This window comes from Anarhichas minor, unplaced genomic scaffold, assembly GCF_050575085.1.
Source record: "Anarhichas minor isolate MPS153535 unplaced genomic scaffold, ASM5057508v1 ptg000024l, whole genome shotgun sequence".
Taxonomy (NCBI): domain Eukaryota; kingdom Metazoa; phylum Chordata; class Actinopteri; order Perciformes; family Anarhichadidae; genus Anarhichas; species Anarhichas minor.
Window position 1 is genome coordinate 16,474,492 of NW_027466470.1, and position 22,433 is coordinate 16,496,924.

The following is a 22,433-nucleotide window of genomic DNA, read 5'->3' on the forward strand; positions in this document are numbered from 1 at the left end:
GGGAGCCGCAGTTACATGTCTTTTGAGGATAGTAGATGACTCGTGGGTATAAGTGGTTTGGGGGTGGTAGGTGCTAACAAAAAGTGATGTCAGCAGCGTCATGTATTGGTTTCATAGCTTCGCTCTTTCACTTCGGTCAGTTCTCATGGGCCTTAAACGCGTGCTGAATAATTTCTATGTGACATGGGATGTGTGTCAAGATAGGTAAGCTGACACTCCTTAAAGAGAAGTGTCAGCACAGAGAATTGACCAGTGCTTCGTGTTGTCATGTTCAGGAAGCCTTCTTTGGAAAGGACCTACTGGACAAAAGCAAGCAGAGCAGGCAGCAGGGGGTCGAATCAGGCTTACTGGAAGAAGGGCAGAGCCAAGTGAAGAGGAAGCACCCCACCACCAGCTTCCTGGACCCTTCATCGGACCCTCTGCTCAGCGCCTCTGCAACATCCCATCCCACCAGACCAGCAGCAGCAGGTACGTGTACACATTTAGTTCTCCAGGGCAAGGGCTGTAAAGATTCATTGTTGGACTTAAAATAAGATTTGACCAAATAAATTAGACCTGAAAAAGGAGTCAATAAAGGTGTTGGAAAAGCCTGACGCAACAGGGGGACCTTTTTATTTTTGGCATTTTTCATTAGGATGTCTTTTATTCCATTCATTTATTCTCCCCCCCCCCCCCCCCTTTTCACATAGGAGTACATGGGTGTCACAAAGGTCCCTGAACACGTGTTCAAACCACATTTCACCCATTCATACGAAGGTGTCAAAGGTTAATCAGTGCTCACAGACTCATCTGTGTGTTAGTTCTAGCCCTGCATACTATGCAGCACACCAACACGGCTTAATGGAGCACCGTCACCACCGTCAAAGAGTTTGTCACCAACTAACATCTAAGCACAGTCAAACGCTGTTACTGAAACCGATGTGTATATAAACAGTGGAAAACCATCATAACTAGAGTGATGAAGGCTTTCATTGTCGGGACCAGTAGCTAAACTGCAGTAGAAGTAAACTGGGATTGACTTAACGTTTGAGTTACAGCCTACTGTAAGGTACTGCGTCACATAGTGTGGTAAATATCAAATCGGTTTCGGGCGAGTAGTAATAGGGTCCAATATCTGGTCCCATCTTTGGTCTGGTTCCGTTTGCTACAAAAAACTGAACTTGTTAAACTCTCTTATAAGAAATTGTCAAATTACTGGAGAAAAACCTCTTAAATCCACAGCTGAATGTGTGACAGCTTTGAACCTTTATTAGCAAAGACCAATGTACAACAGAAGCAAATTTAAAATCTGCCAACTTGTATCTAGTAGTGTGGTTTCAAAAAAAAAAAAGATAGGTATGAGTGGTATTACTCGGTATTATTACTGAGTTCAGAAAATGGCGTGCTGCAATTTGAAAGAGTTATAAATAGCAAATAATCATCACTTTGAAGAAATAAAACACTGCGACTATCGGACAATGAGAAGGAAATTGAACAGTCGTAAGGGAAGAGACTGCAGCATAGAACAGACTGCACCGTTCTTGAGTGCGGAGGATTTTGAATATATAATGTAAGATTGGAAGACTGACTGTTCAATCTCTGACTCCTCCAGTTCGCATGTCAAAGTGTGTGTGTGTGTGTGTGTGTGAAATGTTCATTCACACACACGCATTTCGATCCTGGTTGGCACCTTGTATGGCATTAGTGTAATGTAGTCGTAAAAAATGCTTTGAGTGGTCGGAAGACTAGAAAGGTGCAAAATGAATATAAGTCCATTTACCAGCTTTGGCAGATATTCTCTGACAGTCGCTCTAATCAGTTAAATGATGTTGGAAGATTTGGTGTCGTATAATTCAAGCCTTTTCAGAATCCAGTCAGTTTAGCTGGTGTTGACATAGTTTCTTCTCTTGTTTAGTCGAGACCAGGCTCTACATGTGACATCAAAACCAATGGTTCCGAATCACCTTCTCATGTCCGTTTCAACATCGCCATCAATTATGATTTGTGACGCTTTGGTTTCCTTTCTTTTTTTTGTTTCTTCCTTTCCCTCCCCCCCATCTACAGAGACGTCTGAGGAACCATTAGTTGATCTATCTGATGTTCTGAACACTGATGCAGACATCTTGGGAATGCTCGGAAAGCCAAGCAGTGACTCTGGTGCGTCATATAAGCATATTAGCACAGGCAGTCACATTGGCAAGATTTACTAATAGTCACCTAGTCGTGGGTTTATAGAATCTTTTCCTTCCCGGATCAGAAATTTCCTCAGACAGAAAGTTTATTTAGCTTTCACCACTTAATGATTTTATTTAATTTTTTAATGTCACATTCTTTAACAATACTTTTTTTGTTCACCTTTTAGTTTTTTTGTATCTGTTTTTTGCATTGTCACAAGCGTGTTGTGCTTGTTCTGTCGTCACTATTTTTTTCACTCATTTTATCTGGTTTTGGGTCCTTGTAGGTCTTGATTTTTGCCCCTTCCAGGTTGACAGCTCACCTCCTCCTTTTGGTAAGGGTGCTCTGGCCTACTAATCCCTTGCTTTAGTGCATTCTTCCTCTCTAACAGTGTTTGTCTCTATTTGAGTGTGCATGCATATATAAGCCGCTTCACACTTAGCTTCTTTCTCAACCATTTCTCAACCATTTGTTTTAACACTCATAAACTGCTTAGTGCTTACCTAACCCAGTGCACAGTGTTCACTCCAATGCGTATGGTGTGTCAGTCTTTGTTCGTGAGCCTCCTGAGCCCTTTCACAGTGGTGACATTTTTTTAATTTATTTTTTTTAAATGGATACAAATTCATAGCTGCCTGAGCAAACTGACAAGGACATTTCGACATTCAAGAAATTGGCAGTTTAGAAACCAAAAATGTAGAGGTGGCCTTTGGAGAATGTCCTTCCAGCTCCCAAAGAATGGGAAGGTCTTCTGTTCTCATTCCTGCGGCTGGATGACAAAAAGCATTGCAGTACAAAAACAACCTTATTCAGCCTACAAGCCATCATTTTCTACGTACAAGTATGTGTGAGATGGAAAGTGTAGACACGAGTAGGACATTTTTCGCAGTGCTAGTTGGATAGAAATTCCAGCCTAATTTTGATAGAATCTGACAGCAGTGCAGTAACCCAGGTTATTTTTATGGGTTTTCTTATGGATTGGATCAATATTTTTTTTTCACACAAACATTGAAGTGTTGGTGTGCCTTTTTTATAGAGAATTATTATGCCCCATCTGTCTCTTCGCGGTTCCCCAAACGCTGCTTTTAAACAACACAGGAACCCCAAGGAGCTGTAATCATATACTGTTGTGTTTTGATTGCATTCCTCAGGCTGTTAAGACAGTAAACCTGTTCGTACTTCACGGCTATATTTATGATCACGTTCTTTGTTGGGTATTTTGTCGGTTCTACTTGTGTGTGTGTGTTTGTATGTGCATGCATGTTATGATTTGTTTTTGTATGTCTTGTGTGTGTTTCCACAGCTGGTCTGGATATTGGGCCCCTGGCAGAAAGTTCCCCAGTGGCGCTCCATTCTCAGGCTGGCCGGAGGACTCCTCGAACCCTCCCAGAGGAACACCTGGATGGCATTCTCAGCCCAGAGCTAGACAAGATGGTCACTGATGGTCAGTGCAGGAGACCAAACATCCAGACACTTTCAGTTGTTCGACACTGTTATTTGTAAACTTCATATTGGATGAATACTGATCTGTTTTCTCCAATTCTCTCCTTGTTTCAGAATCAATTCTCAGCAAACTTTACAAAATTCCAGGTTTGTATTTTCATCCTTTTTTTGCAAAACTGTAAGCTTGGAACCATCCCACACTAATGCATGTGACTGTGAGCGGTGTTGTTACAGCACTTGGGCCACAGTTCAGTGTTTTGCTAAACAATGTTTTACAGATTAGTGAGATGAATTGTACAGGTGTCTTTAAGGCAAAAAAAAAACATGTTTACTCCTAACTTAATGGCTAATATATGCACACACAACATTGTACTGTTACACTCTGTTACAGAGCTGGAGGGCAAAGATGTGGAGGATCTCTTCACAGCAGTCCTTAGCCCCAGCACGAGCCAACCACCTCTACCACAGGTGCCTCACCCCCAGGGTCCAGGGCCCACACCTGGCACTAGCATGCCTCACCCCAACGCAGGTAACATCATTAAGCACGGTGTCGTCGTCAGAGGTAGCATTTGAATCAGTTGTTTTTGAAAATCTATGCATCTAATCCACATCTTAAATCGTGTGTGTGTAGGGAATTCTATGTTTCCAAGGATGCCAATGATCAATGGTATGATGGGACCAAACCAACGCTTCCCTTCAAATCCAGGAGCAGGGCCCTGCATCCCAGAAAACTTCTCCCCCCTCAACCATATGCCTTTCACTGACAATCCAAGGTGATGTACTGCTTCCTTCCTTCACACTATTAATTAAATATTCACAAATTCGAAAATGTTCTTTCGCTGCAAAAAACGGATTTTGGTTGTGATTAAAGATGAGTTGTTTTCTTTGTTGTTACAGGGATAGAACATTTAATCAGATGCCTAGAGAGGCAGTTGATCCATGGGCCTCCCCTTCCCATGGCCCCGGCTCTACAACCCCTGGACCTCTGCCTGAGGGGGAGACCGAAGCCATGTCAAATGCCCAAAGGAGTACACTCAAGTGGGAGAAGGAGGAGACACTCGGAGAGCTAGCCACCGTTGCGCCCGTCCTATACACCAATGTCAATTTCCCCAACCTCAAAGAAGAATACCCAGGTTTGTTTTTAATCTTCATCATTGCTGTTAATTCTGCTTATCTCTGGCTCTTTGTTTGGGTGTGCCTACTGCACTGGCTCAGTCTCACAGTATAAAAAAACCACCTTGTATGCTATGTGAGACTGTTGGCATGACAACTCCTGCTCTTATTCTTTCCACAGATTGGTCTACGAGAGTAAAGCAAATTGCAAAACTTTGGAGGAAAGCTAGTTCACAAGACAGGGCCCCATATGTGGTAAGATCACTCGCACTGTTGAATTTGCAGACGTTCTTCAACTATCTCGAAGTCTAAACATTTTGAACCATGCCAGACATAAAACTGTCACTACTAGATGCATATTAGTATGCAGAAGGCAGACGCCTCTATCGCATCTGGCCTCTTGCCTCCTGCCAATGCAATTTGAAATCCGGCCATTCACAAACAAACTAATTAACATAGGAAGGCCTGCTCAGTGTTAGCACTCGCGATGGCCGACGCAATTAAGTTCACCAGAAGTATTTGTATCTGGCAGAGGCCATTTTCAAAGTGTAAATGTAAATGTAAAAAGTGTAGATTCTAATAAACGCTGAATTTATGATTGTTGGGCTATTTTGCCAATGGTTACATGGTAGCAGTTCTCTTTCATGGCTTTTGTTTGATCTCCCACTTAACAAATCCTAACTATTTAGATCCTTGATTTACAGCAACAGATGACCGCCATCTTGGTTGCATCTACAGTACAAAGAGGTCAAGTTACTGGATGGTGTGGGTAGAATGGCATAGAACATCAATCCTTTGAACATTTTCAGTGAACAAGTGCTTTACCTAATCAAGATCAATTTAAATGGTATATTTAACATCCATGGAGTGCTTTAACAAGCCATGCCCCGATTGTAAGTTAGCGAACCACCCTCGCCCCGGGGATAGAGACCCCTCTCTCACTGTCACCAAGTGTCAAATCTGCAACATGAATGGAGTTCTCAGGAGTTTTCTTCTCTTTGTGCATGTTATCGCCTTCTAACCCCCCACTGTTTGTGCACTAGCATAGCAATGTTCAATAACTACCAGCACTTTGGTGATTTCCTATACCCTGTCTCGGATTGTATCTATTCGGGATGTTGGTGCTGATGCTGGTCGATCCTTGACCCATACATGTGGGAGGTTGTGAAATTTCGGCTCGCAACTATCACGCTGTTTTGAACATTAAGTCCACTGTAAGGTAGTTGGACTCATGAGAGGGAAGCTAAAAGTCATCTTTTGATATAAACCTGCCTGCCAGTACTGAAGCCCCAATATATCATAGTGAGATATTAAAACAAATGCTATGAAAGAGAATTTAATGTCACAAACACACTAGTTTTGGTACGAGTAGGAATGACATTTCTCCAGTTTCACACTTGTTTCAAATTTTAAAGGTTGGGTAGGCAACCGTATTTTTTTCTGTTTTCATGAATTATATTGTCGTATTTATGTCTAATATGTTTTTGTTTTGCAATTGTGATTGATTTGCTGTTTAGCAAAAGGCAAGAGATAACCGAGCAGCCCTGCGCATCAACAAAGTCCAGATGTCGAATGAGACGGTGAAGAGGCAACAGCCGCAGCAACAGCCCCCTGAGGTGTTTGATCCCAACATACCACTAGACACAGAACTGCTGTTTAAAGACCCTTTGAAACCAAAAGAGTCAGAGCATGAACAAGAGTGGAAGTTTAGACAGGTAAGAGTGTATGCAATGAAGTCAGGGAATGCAGCGGCAGGTCCACATTATATTAAGACAGCTAAGAAGTGGTGGTTTAGTAAAGCTCCCTAAACAACTGCACTATCCTCCACATTAACCCTGATGACATTGGTGGTTAGTAGGTCCAGTTCATTTTTGGCATGAGACTGATATTTGCTGCATCCTTTTTTGACGTCTAATCCCAATTTTCACTGTGCCCTTCCAACAGCAAATGAGGCAGAAAAGCAAACAGCAAGCCAAAATTGAAGCCACTCAGAAGTTGGAGCAAGTCAAGAATGAGCAACTCCAGCAACAACAGCAGCAGCAGACCAACAGCCAGTCAGAGGGAGATGGCAATAACAGTGGAAACCAGAGCCCAGCCAGCAATGGCAGCATGTCCCCCATGCAGCTTACTTCTAAAGATAGATATGCCAGGCTACCAGGGACGCCCACTTCAGGTCCCCCAGAGGATGTGTTCTTACGACCACCTCCTCCCCCTCCGTCTGGCTCTTCCTCACAACCTCAGTCCCCACAGGTATTCTCACCAGGTTCCTCTGGTTCCAGACCCTCTTCTCCATGGGACCCATATGCCAAGATGGTTGGGACCCCAAGACCGCCAAATACATGTCGCAGAATGCCTGTGGAATCTGGTAAATCCCCCACGTCCATGATGGAGCAGCAGGACAGAGGGAGGCCCTCTCCTGCTCATGAATCTTTTGGCTCTCCAACATCCATGAGCAGTGACCCTTATGCCAAACCACCTGACACCCCAAGGCCAACTGGGGAAATGGACCCTTTCCTGAAGCCTATGGGTCCCCCACGGGCTAGTCAGGCTGCTCAGGGAAGGCCCCCAATGGGTTCTCCAGGCAGAGACCCATACTCAAGGCCCATGATAAGAAATGAGGCCTATCAGCGTATGGCCCAGAACAGGATGATCTTGTCTGACCCTTACTCAAGGCCTTTACTAACACCGATCCCTGGCAGTAATGAGTCTGGCTCAGTCCCTCTGTTCAAAACACCCATGCCCCCTCCTCAGGCTCAGGATCCCTTCAACCGACCAGGTCCACATCCTGCTGACAGGTTCTCCCAGAATCAACTAAATGACCCCTATGCTCAGCCTCCGCATACCCCAAGACCATCCGGGAATGACAACTTCACCAGTCCTCCTAGAATGGGCCAACATCACTCTCAGGTGCACCCATTTGCTCAGCCGGGACCAATGACTCAAATGTCTAGAAACCCTTACGCCCATGCACCTTCCACTCCGAGACCAGACCACTTCACATATGACCCCTTCGCCCAGCCCCCTGGTCCCAACAAGCCAGCTTCTGACCCTTTCTCTCAGTCTACAGGCAATCAACGATCCATCAACGAACCCGGTGCTCAACCTCGCCCATTTTTTGAGCCCTATGCCCGACCTCCCGGCACCCCACGTCCACATGACAACTATGGTCAGCCTTCAAACACCTCAGACCCTTACTCACAAGCTCCCTCTACTCCTCGCCCCAGTGGGATGAACCAGTTCACACATCAGCCGCACCCTGGACAGAGGATGTCACCTTCTCACTCAGTGGACCCTTATGCTCAGCCACCAGGTACTCCACGGCCCTCTGCTGGAGAAAGGTTTTCTAAGTCACCAGGCAGCCAGAGGGGGACAATAGAGCCATTTACTAGTACACCTGGGACATCTAGGCCAGGGAGCATTGACATGTTTTCCCAGCCTGGGGCTCCCAGACCAATGCTTAATGACCCCTACGCTCAGCCTCCAGGGACCCCACGGCCTGGTCCTGATGTGCTCAGCAGACAAGGGCCAAGGCTGGGACTAATGGGAAGCCAGGATCTTTTCTCCCCACCTCAGGGCAGACTCCATGAGACTTTTCCTCATCCAGGCTCACAAACACCAAAACACCCGAGTGTTTCAGAAGATGGATTTACTCAGTCACCCTCCAGAAGACCCATTCAAACACCTGGCCATGACCCATATGAGCAAGCCCCCATGACCCCTCGTCCACAGTCAATGGAGAAAATGGAAATGAAAGATCAGTCATATGTAGGTAACAATGGAACCGTCCTTCATGACCCAGGCCAACTGTCTAACAACCCACACATGTCTGGTGCTTCCTCTGAGGGTCTTGCGCTCGCTGAGAGTGAAGAAAGACTCAGACAGGTACATGAATAGTGTTCAAAATCTCATCACTCGTTACTATTGCAATTTTATATTTGCTCCTTTGTGTATTGTCATTTCTACCACCTGTCTGAATATCTGACCATGGTTGTTACTTGTTCTGAACCTACAATGTTCACATAACACACTTGTCCAAATATTCACCGCAAAACAAACAAACAGAAGTGAGTAAAATGTTTTTGTATCAAATGGGAATGACGGCCATCTTAGAAAATTAAGTTTGTTTTCCGTCTAGGTAGATGAAGATCTTGTTACCATACGGCCAATCAAATCTTTACCTAAATCAGTAATGTCACCATTCTGTCATAGGCAGACAGCAGCCTGCTAACAACACAATAGCCACAGACTATGAACAACAACCACCCAGTCAGCTTTCCTGCTAAATTCTCCTTTCTATCTAACTTACAAAAATGAACACTCGTCTTGTCCTGCGCAGTAGCTTGTTGAACGAGCCATCAGACAAAAATTCTACTCGGGAAAAGTTCTCTGCTAACATATATGCTTATGTTGACAATCTGTCTTAACAGCTAGAACTACTGTATTATTGTAAGCTTTACTTAGCCCATTTGCCTTGTTAAGGCTTAAATGTATGTATGCTTGCTGTTGTGTTTTGTAGCGACAACGAATTAGAGAGCTAATCCTCAAGCAGCAGCAACAGAGGAGTGCTATTCGACAGGAGAGGGGCCCTCAGGATCCTGCTGGCAACATGACCCCAGGAACACCACGACCCTGGCCCCAGGAGGGCCCTGGGCATCAAGGGGAAATGTTCAACCGGCCTCCACCACCTTATCCTGGACAAGGACCCATGAGAGGGCCAATGCGGTTTCCTGGACCTTTTCCAGGTGATCAGCGTGTCCCTTTCCCTAATGAGGGACAACTGCCCAGGGGCCCACATCCTGGAGATCCTAATTTGAGACATCAGGGACCACGGTTTGTGTGATGTTGTTCTTTTTAGTACACTTATGCGTTTCAGATAATCTGTAATTGATTACACACCGCTGCACAAATCTAGGAATGCCCCTGCTCTCTATTCATACATGTTTTTCTTTTATACTATTTTAGGTTTGCATTTCCACCTGGGGTTCTTGGACCTCATGGGGCCCAAGAGTTCTTTCCCCGGGGGCAACACCCAATGCAGGATGTCCCTCCTCAAATGCGACGGTCCATGTCTGCCGAAATGGCAAAGAGTATGGGGGGCAACCCTATGGGGCTTCCCCAGCACTTCCCACCACGTGGTGTGCCAGTGCAGCAGCACAACATAATGGGCCAGCCTTTTATTGAGCTGCGACACAGAGCCATAGAAAACCGGTCACGTATGCCATTTCCCCCTGGTGCCATGCAGGGAAGCCACATGGATCTCAATTTGCAGGGTCAAAGACTACCAGGCTTTCAAGGAACACCCGACTCCAGGTTCCCTTTTAATCAGGGGCCCAGGATGTTAGACCCCATGGCCAGCCACACTGGCCATGTACAGCTATCTGCCAGCATGGACAATCTTCATCAGCATGCCCAAATGTCAGGAAACCACGCACTCAGACAATCTCATTTGATGAGATCCATGAGCCAGCCTGCTTCAAATGAGAGCCAGAACATGGCAGCATCTATGATCCTGACTGCACCCCCTGCTGGGCAGACTGACACAGTCAGTGACGGCGTGGAGGAGAAACTGGATGCAGAAGAATCAGCTGTCAAAGATCTTGAGGACGTGGAGGTGAAAGACTTGGTGGATGCTGACTTGGATAATCTAAATTTGGATCCTGAAGATGGCAAAGACTTGGATCTAGAGACGAATGACCTACACCTTGATGACTTCTTAACATCTGGGAAATTTGACATCATTGCCTATACAGACCCTGACCTAGATGACATCAAGAAAGACATGTTTAATGAGGAACTGGATCTCAGTGATCCCATGGATGATAATGGAGACACCACAGACATCCACAAAAACTCAAGCACAGGAACTGGGGCGTCATCCAGTTCAGCATCCGTTTCTGCAAAGTCCGAGGCCTCTGGTGTGCAGTATTTGGCTGAAGTCAAGCTGGAAGCCCCTGGGAGTCAGGACTCTGCTTTTTTCGCACATGGGAAAGAAATTAAAATGGAGGTCAAAGACTGTCAGAAACCCCCTGATGTTGTAGACCAGCAAGTCACTGGAAACACCTTAACCTCAAACCAGCAGGGAGTGCTCTCTGACTCCACCCCAGTCCTGTCTAGTTTACTCATAAAGCAGCAGCCTGAGGAACGGTCATTAAATCCAATCGTAGAATCTGTCAGTCAAGGAGTTAACCTCATGCCCCAGCCGAACCAAGCCAGTGACACTCGGCATACCTCCGGACTTACAATACCCGACGCCACCAGTGCCGGAGAAACTTCTATGAGTGGCTTTGGGGAAGACGAACAGGTGGGGCTGGCCTCTGGATTGGACCAGAGTGTTCTGGACCAGAGCGGTCTGACCCTGGCCCAGCAGGAAGCGTTGAACCAGGCGATAGGTCAGCACGGTCAGCTACACCGTCCTCTTCTGCTAGAGGAGCAGCCACTCCTATTGCAGGACCTTCTAGACCAGGAGAGGCAGGAGCAACATCAGCAGAGGCAGATGCAAGCCATGATACGGCAGCGCTCCAGCGACTCCTTCTTCCCCAACATCGGTAAATTATTTAGGCCACAACTTCGAGTCGTCGGTTTAGGTCATGTTTGAGATTACCTGTCTTTTCTGAGAGTGCGTTATTTGTCATTCGCAGATTTTGATGCCATCACTGATCCCATCATGAAAGCTAAAATGGTTGCTCTGAAAGGCATCAACAAAGTCATGGTTCAGAACAACATGGGGATGACCCCAATGGCCATGAACAGGTAAAAAGTTCACTTTTCTTTCTTGAGTAGAGCATGTAATACTGGTAGTGGGAGTGTATATGTTCATTCTGGTTTTAAAGCAATGGTAATGGCAACCTGATGGCCCAGCAACTAGGAGATTGTGCAACTATTGGGAGGATTGCTACTGTGATTGATTGGATGACTAAATAGTGTGTGTGGTTGTGGTATTGCTCTATCACAGATTTCCTCCTGGTCCTGCAACACCTTGTCCTGAAAGCACACCGCTTCCTCCACAAGTTGTTGGACAGGTAATTGAATCATCAATCTGCTTGGATGTTCTATAAAACTATATCATGAAAAATATCTATTTAACATATTTGTCAACCTTGCTTTCAGGATGGCAAATTGACACAAGTAGCAAAACTGAATCCTCCAAACTTTGGACCAGGATTTGTCAGTAAGTTCTCTTAAAATTCATATACATTTTCTACTGTTTGGTTTGAAGGTCTGTCAGGCCTTGAAATGTTACAATGTTTGTTTTTCATGCTGTCAAGATTGCTAACAAAATGTTCTTCTTTTTTTTTTCTTCTTTCAGATAATGCTCAGAGGGCTCAGTACGAGGAGTGGCTCCAGGAGACTCAGCAACTACTTCAAATGCAGCAGAAGTTTCTGGAAGAGAAGATTGGGGCACACAGGAAGTCTAAGAAAGCCCTGTCTGCCAAGCAGAGAACAGCTAAGAAGGCAGGCAGAGAGTTCCCCGAGGAGGACACTGAGCAGCTCAAACATGTCACGGAGCAGCAGGGTGTAGTGCAGAAACAACTGGAGCAGGTAAATGTTTGGCCTGTCAAGCTCCACCACTGAATTCTCTCTCACAATGGCAGTCTTGAGCATTAACCTTTCATTGGACGTATGAAGCAGAGTTTAATGTTTAAACTAACCCTCTGGCCCTCCACCAGAAATAGTTGCTTACATGCAGAGCGTACTTACGACTATGTTATGGAGATATAATTCTCATTACTTTCAATTCTTTCTTACACTTTTGAGACATAGTTACTTGTTATCGGGAGCAGAGGTGCGTTCATTGACTGCAACGTACCTTTATAGCAGACTTGATTAGCATTAAATATTAACTAAGTAGTCTAATTGTTCTAACATATAAAGTAGGTATAGGATATGCATTTGAAGGTATATATCTAGGTGTTTACTTTCCTAACAGACTTGACAAAATAGTATCCGAACAAACCGCAGGATTTAAAACACACAGGTTTGTGTCTGCACTGCACCCGTCGACCTGCTTTGACTCCCTGAAAGAGCAGTGTTGAAAAGGCATGTTCTTGGGTGGTAATATTTTCCAACTTCTGCTTCAAAGTAAAATTATTCAGTTTCTGTTTGAAATTAAAATCATACATCTCTTCCCTTGGGTACAGCCGTGTCCTCAGAAATGTCTTATTTGGTAAAATGCCTTGAAAGGGATACGTAATGTCTTTGTAAGTTTCATAGAGAACCTCAATATCATATATTTTTTTTAAATATGTTTTATGTTTTGTTTCAGATCCGCAAGCAGCAGAAGGAGCACGCTGAACTTATAGAGGAGTACCGAGTGAAACAGCAGCAAAACAATATGACGCCCATAATGCCTGGGATGCACCCAATGCCAGGCCCTGCCGGTATGGTCCCGAGTGGACCACCAATTGTCCAACCTCCTCTGAACCCCATAATGCAGATGCCACTTCATCCTGGCCAGCCAAATCCACCTCCCTGTATTCCCAACCCACCACCTGGCTGGCACCCTGGTGCTCCCATGCCCATGGCGGGACCGGGACTGCCACCCATAATGCCCCCCCAGGTACCTGTGGGAAATCCCGGCCAACCTCATCAGATGCCAATGGGTAACATACCTCAACACTCGCAAGTGCCCGTGGATCCCCAGGCACCACCGGCTCCACCAGGCGGTGTAAAACCCATACAGGGAGGCGGCGTGAAGTTCGACGACAACAACCCGTTCAGTGAAGGCTTTCAGGAGCGGGAGAGGAGGGAGAGGCTTAGGGAGCAGCAGGAGAGACAGCGGGTGCAGCTAATGCAGGAAGTTGAGCGACAGAGAGCCCTGAAACACCGTATGGAAATGGAGCAGCAAGGGATGATGGGGCCAGACGGGAACATGGCGCCACTCGCTCAGATGCCATTTTTCAACGCAGAGCTGCCACAGGACTTCATGCAGCCTCAGAGGCCTCCTCTGCAGCAACAGCTCGCACCAATGTTCCCCCAGCAGCAGGGCATGCAGCCTGGTATGGGCTCACCACCCGGGACGTTTATGCAAGGTGAAAGGAGGGCCATGATGGGCAATGGAATGATGCCTCGTGACATGGGGCCCAGTTTTGGGCCTGATAATCTTGCCCTACAAGCACTTAATTATCCCCAGGGTCAAGCCAGACCTCGTCAGTTCAGTGGGCCAGGACTGATGCTGCCGATGCCAGGTGAGGGTCCACCGTTTGGAGGCGACTTGGCTACACCTCTACCGTCTAACTTTCCAGGCTCAGGTCAGTCTCTAATCCAACTCTACTCCAACATCATTCCAGACGAGAAGGGGAAAAAGAAGAGGAACCGCAAAAAGAAGAAGGATGACGATGCAGATTCAGTCAAGACGCCTTCAACGCCACACTCGGACCTCACAGCCCCGCTCACGCCGTGTGTCTCAGACACGTCCTCGACTCCAACCAGAAACACCCATCTATTTAGTGAGCAGGACTTGTCGAGGTCCCCCTTACTGGGATCTTCCACCCCCAGTCACTCGGAGCTGGAGAGGCAGCTTTCTGGAGGCCAATCTGGACACCCCGGCGTCTCATCGGACACAGTGAGGGCCCAAGCTCAGGAACATGACAGGATCCTTAACAACATAAAGCTGGAGCAGATGGATGCCAGTGAGTGTCATGGGCTGCGGGAAGGGCCCATCGGCTCAGAAATGAGCTCTGTGAAGGTGGAGGGTAAAAAAGGGAGTGGGTCTCCCTTCCCCGCAGGGCAAAGTCCAAACAAAGGGGAGGCTGGCAATGAACTACTGAAACACCTTCTGAAGAACAAGAGTACACCTCCATCCGGATTGTCCCAGCAGAGGTCGGAGGAGAGTATGCGCTTGGAGGAGGAGGAACTGGCAGACTGCAAAGCCCTGCTGAGGCAAAGCTCCATGGACAGCAACGGGGTCAGTGTTTGTGTTAGTCATACGGCTAGAGCGCGGAGCGATCAACTTAGTGAGTCATAGACGGGCTGGGTGATTCAGATGGGAGGCGTGTCATAGTTAAATTGGTATGAGTCACAGCTGTCGGTTTTTGAATGAGTCATAGTTCTGTGTTTGAAAACATCCAACTTGGAGCCATAATGCTGCCCAAGCAATCTGAAGTGAAATTCATGTGGGTTTTTTTTTTTTTTTATGCAAAAACATATTTTTCTCATCTCCAGGCGTACTCGGATGGCACCCTAGACTTCCCTGGACCTGTGCTCCTCGAACAGGAGAAGAAGAAAGGGAGGAACAAGAGGGCTCCGAAAGGAGGGGAGAAACCTGCGTCTCGCTACAAGAAGAGGAAGAAGGAAGGGGATGAGAGGCAGCTAATGCACTCTGGCCCTGACACCGTAATGACCCAAATCAAACAGGTAAGATTGATTTCACCGCCATATAGCCTGCTCGTCATTAAATCGCACATCTTCGGGAACAAAGGATGGAAGAAAGATTATAGCTTGGAATCTGAATACTTTATTCAGAATTTTACAGTATTAATTGCTGCCAGAAAAGAAAATGGTGTCCACCGAGTTCACAGACACTAATTTCACATATCATAAGCATATTACTGTAATTGGGTACTTGTTGGATGGCAATTGCACACACAGGTATTAGAAGCTGCTATTATTCAGGAGAGGGGGACGGGGATTCGTGATTATATGCCAAGTCGCTCATTGATCGAGGTTTAAACGTCATGAATCCAACTCGCTCATTAGAAATGTTGTACATCATCTAAACCAAACATTTAAAACCAAATGAGCTCTCACTTTGTATTGCTTGTTTCTCACAAGTATCACACAAGTCTGGCTAAAAGGGAAGATATGACTGAGTGGCTTTGAGCCTCATCATTGGACAGTTAACAGTTTGATTCTGCCTCCCATTGACCTGCCTTGTTCAGTGGTCTGCACACAGCAAGGTTGATGACTGCACCTGAGATTAGACTTTAAAATTTGTATTATTCTTCCAATATTCAATCCAAGCTCGAGGGCACAGTCTCAGAGATGCCACTTCAGGCAGGACTGGCTGTATTTGGAGGTTACTGTTTTTACAAGCAGTGAAAGATGTAATGTAACGATGTAATGGCATAACCCGACAGACCAAACCCATGACAAAGGCTAATGCTTGAACTAGCTGAAGAATGGCCTTGGTGGTGGTGGTGGAAGGATTTTTGACAAATATATAAGACAAAGCAATCCATCCATCTAAGATTAATGATGCTGGTTATGCAAAGTTAATCATAAATATAATGTATTTTATGTCAGGTCTTGTTTTTTCTATTTGTTATATATGAACACTGTTTCATTTTGTTTGTTTATCTGGTGCTGTTTTTCTCTCCTGACACAGCAGCTCTCCCTGCTGCCCCTAATGGAGCCCCTGATTGAGGTCAACTTTGCCCATTTCGCTCCCTATGGCAGCGGCCCGCTCAATGGAGAGAACCTCCTGTCTGGTACCTTTGGCAGCGCCTCCCTCGACGGAGTGTCCGACTATTACTCCCAACTGGCCTACAAGGTGAGAGATCCGCTTACCTCACCAAGTTGGAACTGGATAAACAGCGATGCATGTTTTGTGTGCTGACACTGCATGTGTTGTGATTCCCTCAGCAGAGTAACCTCAGCAATCCACCGACACCACCGGCGTCTCTTCCTCCCACCCCACCACCTGTGAACCGACAGAAAATGATCAACGGATTTGCCACGACTGAGGAGCTGGCCAGCAAAGCTGCTGCCATGGGTAAGCATTCAGACGGATGTATCTTAAAGGTATACGATGCAGGATTTACCTAAGAACACAATGTATTGACTCATAAAATAGTAATCCCGCTCAACGATCACTGAAGACCCACTAGAAGTGCGTGGCGGTGTCTGCAGAGATCCTGCCCTCTGCCTCTATTCTCTTCTCATTTTCCTGTGTTTGGGTTTTCTGGGTGTGTAACCCCCCCCCCTGCGCATGCGCACGCTTGCATCCAAGAGGAAGCTACGAAAATGGCAGGGAAAAGGCAAATATAGCGAGGTGAAACGCCAAGCGGACAAAGCTTGTTCGAAAACGAGAGTGAATCTGGGGTTGGCTTTCACTTCCGCTGTCGCATGTGATGCTGCAGGTGGTACGCTGGGCTTTGTTCTGGGGACACGCGCTTCTGGTGTCTGGTGTTGTGTTTTACAAACATGCAGCAGCAATTCCTGCACAGCAAACCTTTTAATCACATCACATGATTGTCCCCCTTAATCTCACGTTATCATAATCGTGGAATGAGGATTATTTCCAGCCCTATGGGCATGCATACTGTGCACAGTCGTGTTGATATTGTGCTCCTGTTTTCATACAGTGTCCAAAGGCCTGGTCCCAAAGCCGCTACATGTCCCATTTAGGACTGAGGAAGACCTTCTAGCCCGGGCCATTGCACAGGGTCCGAAAACTGTGGATGTTCCGGCCTCCCTCCCCACCCCTCCTCACAACAACCAGGAGGAGCTCAGGTAAAATTCCTTCTAACTGTCTTTTCTAGGGCTCCCACACCATTAGCGGTTGTCATAACATTTGTTTGTGTTGATCATGTCATGATAAGGGATTTGGGCCGCATGGTCTCGACAGAGGTGGTTAATATTTTTGTTTCTCCTCCTAAAATGATGACAGCAACAGAGGACAGGAGCCTTGCAAGGACAGGGACACACCTGACAGTTTTGTTCCATCCTCATCTCCTGAGAGCGTGGTGGGCATGGAGATCAGTCGCTACCCAGACCTGTCTCTGGTGAAGGAAGAGCCCCCGTCCCCCTGCCTGTCTCCTGTCCTCCCCATGCTTCCTGCGCCGGACGGGAAAGGTAAACACACACAACTCCCACATAACCAGCACAGTTAAGACATTTATTCCTGCGACTCCGATCATAATGAATTGGATGTTTTTGTGCATGTCATTTAAATACACAACTCCAGCGTATACCTTAAAAGTGTGTCGGCAAACTTTTATGCATGTGCTCCTTTTTTATTTTTATTTTCCAGGATCAGAAATCAAACTGCAGGATATCAAAACGGAGCCCTCTGCGATGTTCTTCGGCTCCCCCTTCAGCTCCATGTCTAATGATTCCAAACAAGGGCTGGTGTCTGTAGCCATCACACTGAGACCAGCTGCAGCAGAGGTACTGTGGTTTCACATACTGATTGTTTTACAGCTATTCATATCTTAATTCTTACATACGTGCATCACATTTGATGCTGCATATTCACTCAGGATTGCCCTATGTCGCTGGCTTATTTATTGTACCCACCCCCCCTCTTCAGAGGACTAAACGTACTTTAGCCAATGAGAGAGGAGAATCAGTTTAAATCAGTTGTTAAAGGTAATCCCTGTTAGCGAGTGGCCAACTTTAGTTTGTTCATTGTAAAAGTAAATGTGCATCAGAACAATAAATGCATCCCAATAAAAAAAATAAGTCGAGCCTTTTTGGACTTATCCAGGAGAATGTGAAGGAAAGATCTAATCAACTATTCTTTTCTTTTTCTCAGAACATCACAGGTGTGGTGGCAGCCATTTCAGACCTACTGTGTGTGAAGATCCCCAGTAGCTACGAGGTCAGCAGCACCCCAGACAGGGGGCACCCATCGATGCTCGGTGGTCCCAGGGTGGGCCCCCACGGCATGGAGCCTCGGCCTCCCATGCTCTTCCACGGACAAGTGGACAATGGAGGACTTCACGGACGGCCGGCACAGATGATGAGGCCCAGTGGAGCTCATGCAATGATGCAACAGCAGCAGGCTCATCATTTCCGTTTCCATCCCAACAGCCCAGGTGAGGGAGTAAAATTAAATAAGAGCATTTTTAATTGAAAGTCATGTCTGATTAACGCTAAATATAATGACTTCCTGTGAAAGGGCGCGAAGTAGCAATTGTGAAAGTCAAGCATCATTACGCTGTAGGTTTACAATCAGAGAATGCATGTTTTTAAAAATATATATTTTCTGTTACTTCAGGCGCAGCTCGAGGACTAGACCAGAAGACCCCTGGCAGCCCGGGATGTAAACCTCACTGGTGCTGCCACTGTAAGGTGGTGGTTCTGGGAAACGGAGTGCAGAAATCCATCAAAGATCTCCCCACCCACATGAAGGTAGCGAATTAATTAGGCTTAAATACTCCGAATGGCAGCAGGGGGGTACATTAAGTAGGCAGGCCACCTTTTCAGCTGGAGCACAAGTGTGATTTTGAGACTAATAATGTACAATATGCTTTAAATACACCACGTCATCTCTGCCAAACAATTATGGATCATTTATTATTGATTTCTCAATGGGGGGGGGGGGGGGCTAGATGAGCCATGACTGGATGCCCGGACTTTACTTGTAGGATGTATTATCTACTTTCAGCCTGAGGGGCCATATGCATCTATACACATACACACACACACACACACACACACACACACACACACACACACACACTGCACCACAGTAACACTGCATACATCCTCTGATTATGTAAATCCTGCCTCCTTGAGTTGAATCCATTTCAGATGAATTAGTGGGTTAAACAGCATACCCCATGACTTCAGTCCTGAGTATTTTGGTTATTTAAATATGTTTTTGATGTTTATTTCATAACTTCTTTTAACATCACTTGAGCTTAAGCAGCTCAGATTGGTGAGGCTTTGATTTAACACCTCGTTCCTTTTTCAGCCTGTTCAAATTTTGACTGCTTTCTCTCATCAGGAATCTGGAGGCCGTTTGAAATCTGAAGACCTGGTCTTCTGCAGTCACAGCTGCTTCCTTCTGTACTGTTCCTCGTCACCTCTGCAATCCAGATCAACTACAGAAACTAAGGTCTGTACCACTGTAAAGCCGCCGTGGGTCTAAATAGCTTGCAATTAATATACTTGTTTTTTTTTTGTTTTTTTTGCTGGATGTCATGGCTCTTGTCTCCTCTTTTCAGGAATCGGTGTCCCTTCTCCCTGCGTCCGAGCAAACGGAGAGGCTTTCTAAAATTCTGCACCAGTACAGCAACAACATGTCATCGCTGGATGTCCATTGCCTGGCCCAGCTTCAGCCCAAGCAGTCTCCCCCCTCTACTCCTCCCATCCCCTTCCCCATGGCGGACGAGTCACCCAAGATGGAGACCAAGTCGGATGCCATCAAGGTCACGGTGAAGCTGAAGGCCCGGCCGAGGTCCCATGACGGCTGGCACCAGGGAAAGCGACAGAAAGGACTCCGCTGGAGGAAGTGGACCGTCCAGGTGGTGGTGCCGAGAGGGAATTCCCAGCTCCCGGACGAGGATAAGATCGATGAGCTCCTGAAGAAACTCGGGGCCTCCCTGCGCTCTCCGGCATCGCTCCGGGACCACAGGCGGTGCTGTTTCTGCCACCAGTTCGGAGACGGGATCACCGACGGCCCCGCTCGGCTTCTCAATCTCGATCTGGACGTGTGGGTTCACCTGAACTGTGCCCTGTGGTCGACCGAGGTTTACGAGACGCAGGCCGGCGCCCTCATCAACGTGGAGCTCGCGCTGCGCCGCAGCCAAACGGTGCGCTGCGCCTTCTGCCAGCAGACCGGAGCCACCAGCGGCTGCCACCGCCTGCGCTGCACCAATGTCTACCATTTCACCTGCGCGCTGCAAGCTCAGTGCACCTTCTTCAAGGACAAGACCATGCTGTGTCACGCCCACCGGCCCCGGGGGACAACCGGACAAGTGCTGGATCACGAGCTGCGTTGCTTCGCGGTCTTCCGGCGCGTCTACGTCCAGAGGGACGAAGTGCGGCAGATCGCCACTGCCGTGCGGCAGCCGGAGTTGGGCTACACCTTTCGAGTCGGCAGCCTGGTGTTGCACGCAGTGGGGCAACTCACCCCTCTGCAAATGGCAGCCTTCCATTCCTCAACAGCCATCTCTCCAGTCGGCTACGAGGCGTGCCGCATATACTGGAGCATGCGCCACGGCAACCGCCGCTGCCGTTACGTCTGTTCTGTCGAGGACAGAGAGGAGCTACCGGAGTTTACCATCAGAGTGATCGAACAGGGCTACCAAGACCTGGTCCTGACTGACAGCTCTGCAAAAGGTGTGTCCTTGCGTATTCGTCACAGGAATATTATTGCCGTGTGTTTTAAGAGTATACAGTTTCTGACATTGTTTGCTTCTCTCGCTGTAATTAGGAGTGTGGGATAAGGTCCTGGGTCCTGTTGCTGACAAAAGAAATGAGGCAGGCACTCTAAAGCTCTTCCCTGTTTACCTGAAAGGAGAGGACTTGTTTGGACTTACAGTCCCTGCAGTCACCAAGATCTCTGAATCGGTTTGTTGCTGCCTTTTTATTTTTGTTGGTTTCATTCAGGTTAAATAATGTGAAATTTTAATCGTGTGTAGAGGCTGCAGGATATGACCCCCTTTTTTTGTATTCATTTATTCCAGCTCCCAGGAGTGGAAGCTTGCGTCAGGTACTCGTTCCGTTACGGACGCCACCCTCTCGTGGAGCTGCCTCTCATATTCAATCCAGCTGGCAGCGCCCGCGCCCAGCCGAGGACCAGCTCTCCTTGCACTTCCCTGGTGATAAGGTAACATTGGGCGACGCTGACATTGAATAGCTGTATGTTGTCCTGAAGCGAAACCTGTAATTTTTGTTGTTATTTTTGTTTTGTTACTTTCTTGCACAAAGGCCACATCCACAGGCTGTATCCACCAGCAGTGCCAGGTCTAACCAGAATGTGGCCCAAGGAGAGGGTGGCGCCCCCCATGGCAAGCCTCCAGTAGTGCACCCCAGGTCTTCTCAGTACCGCTGGATGAAGAGTGAGTGGAGAGCCAATGTCTATCTGGCCCAGTCCCGCGTCCAGGTCAGTGTTCAGAAATATATTTTATTTATTTCTCAGCTTTGACGGAGTGCAGCTGATGCTCTTGGATTGTCTTCCCCGTGGACAGAATGAATACCGTCTTGTGTAACGTGTTCACAGGGCCTCGGTCTGTTTGCTGCTCGAGACCTGGAAAAACTAACTATGGTGATCGAGTACAATGGAACCGTCCTCCGAAACGAGGTCGCCATCAGCAAGGAGAAGATCTACAGAACTCAGGTATTCATCAATTACATTTATCTAAAGTTATTTTTGCCACACACACAAAAAAAAAAAAAAACAGCAAGTAAAACCTCCTCTCCCCCCCCAACAGAACCGAACAGTGTTCATGTTCCGCATCGACAGCGAACATGTTGTAGACGCCACTCGAACTGGAGGGCTAGCAAGGTACTGTGACATTCCTTTGGTTATTGTGACATTTTTGTAAACGTAGAAGGAGAACGTAGAATTACATCTTTCATGGTCCTGCAGCTCCAACACGAGCATAGTGCTGTTGCGTATTTAAAGAAGAAAAACAAATGGATAATGTTTTTTGAGGTGATGCTCTTATCTATTCTGCATACTTGAGTTTGTATAAAAGAATACCATTTTTCTAAATTCAGATCAAAACACTTGATTTTAATTTTTGAATGTAGCAATTTAGCTATTGCCAAAAAATGTAAAATGTAACATAGAACCTTTTACTTTAAAGTCCTGCGCAGAATGTTGTGTTCTATGTAATAAATCTCTGTTTTGTTTTTCCAGATATATCAACCACTCTTGTGCCCCGAACTGTGTTGCTGAGGTGGTCACGTTTGAAAGAGGTTACAAAATCATCATCAGCTGCAATCGCAGAGTTGAGAAAGGAGAAGAGGTGAATGTCTTTCTTTTCTTTGATTAGACTTCTCATTCATAGAGTTGAATCAGGGATCGTTAGGATTTTATCGGTTCTTTC

General features: G+C 46.6%; 1 protein-coding gene across 7 annotated transcripts in view; it reads left to right on the plus strand.

Annotated features, from left to right (window-relative positions):
- The window catches only part of kmt2cb (lysine (K)-specific methyltransferase 2Cb), a 64,122-nt gene that overhangs the window by 39,592 nt on the left and 2,097 nt on the right, over positions 1-22,433 (plus strand). For 4 of the 7 annotated variants that reach the window (XM_076097427.1, XM_076097431.1, XM_076097430.1 and 1 more), the window contains 34 exons: positions 280-468; positions 2,044-2,136; positions 2,441-2,488; positions 3,458-3,598; positions 3,712-3,744; positions 3,989-4,126; positions 4,229-4,370; positions 4,495-4,730; positions 4,892-4,965; positions 6,228-6,425; positions 6,655-8,592; positions 9,227-9,540; positions 9,673-11,255; positions 11,349-11,460; positions 11,663-11,729; positions 11,818-11,878; positions 12,017-12,249; positions 12,974-14,614; positions 14,872-15,063; positions 16,034-16,198; positions 16,291-16,420; positions 17,013-17,160; positions 17,318-17,502; positions 17,681-17,817; positions 18,185-18,467; positions 18,650-18,783; positions 19,382-19,492; positions 19,602-20,718; positions 20,813-20,949; positions 21,066-21,208; positions 21,310-21,484; positions 21,602-21,718; positions 21,813-21,886; positions 22,244-22,352. In XM_076097427.1, coding sequence (XP_075953542.1) covers positions 280-468; positions 2,044-2,136; positions 2,441-2,488; positions 3,458-3,598; positions 3,712-3,744; positions 3,989-4,126; positions 4,229-4,370; positions 4,495-4,730; positions 4,892-4,965; positions 6,228-6,425; positions 6,655-8,592; positions 9,227-9,540; positions 9,673-11,255; positions 11,349-11,460; positions 11,663-11,729; positions 11,818-11,878; positions 12,017-12,249; positions 12,974-14,614; positions 14,872-15,063; positions 16,034-16,198; positions 16,291-16,420; positions 17,013-17,160; positions 17,318-17,502; positions 17,681-17,817; positions 18,185-18,467; positions 18,650-18,783; positions 19,382-19,492; positions 19,602-20,718; positions 20,813-20,949; positions 21,066-21,208; positions 21,310-21,484; positions 21,602-21,718; positions 21,813-21,886; positions 22,244-22,352 — 10,598 coding nt within the window. The remainder of the gene's footprint in view (positions 1-279; positions 469-2,043; positions 2,137-2,440; positions 2,489-3,457; positions 3,599-3,711; positions 3,745-3,988; positions 4,127-4,228; positions 4,371-4,494; positions 4,731-4,891; positions 4,966-6,227; positions 6,426-6,654; positions 8,593-9,226; positions 9,541-9,672; positions 11,256-11,348; positions 11,461-11,662; positions 11,730-11,817; positions 11,879-12,016; positions 12,250-12,973; positions 14,615-14,871; positions 15,064-16,033; positions 16,199-16,290; positions 16,421-17,012; positions 17,161-17,317; positions 17,503-17,680; positions 17,818-18,184; positions 18,468-18,649; positions 18,784-19,381; positions 19,493-19,601; positions 20,719-20,812; positions 20,950-21,065; positions 21,209-21,309; positions 21,485-21,601; positions 21,719-21,812; positions 21,887-22,243; positions 22,353-22,433) is intronic. The other 3 variants (XM_076097428.1, XM_076097429.1, XM_076097432.1) reach the window with 3 other exon arrangements.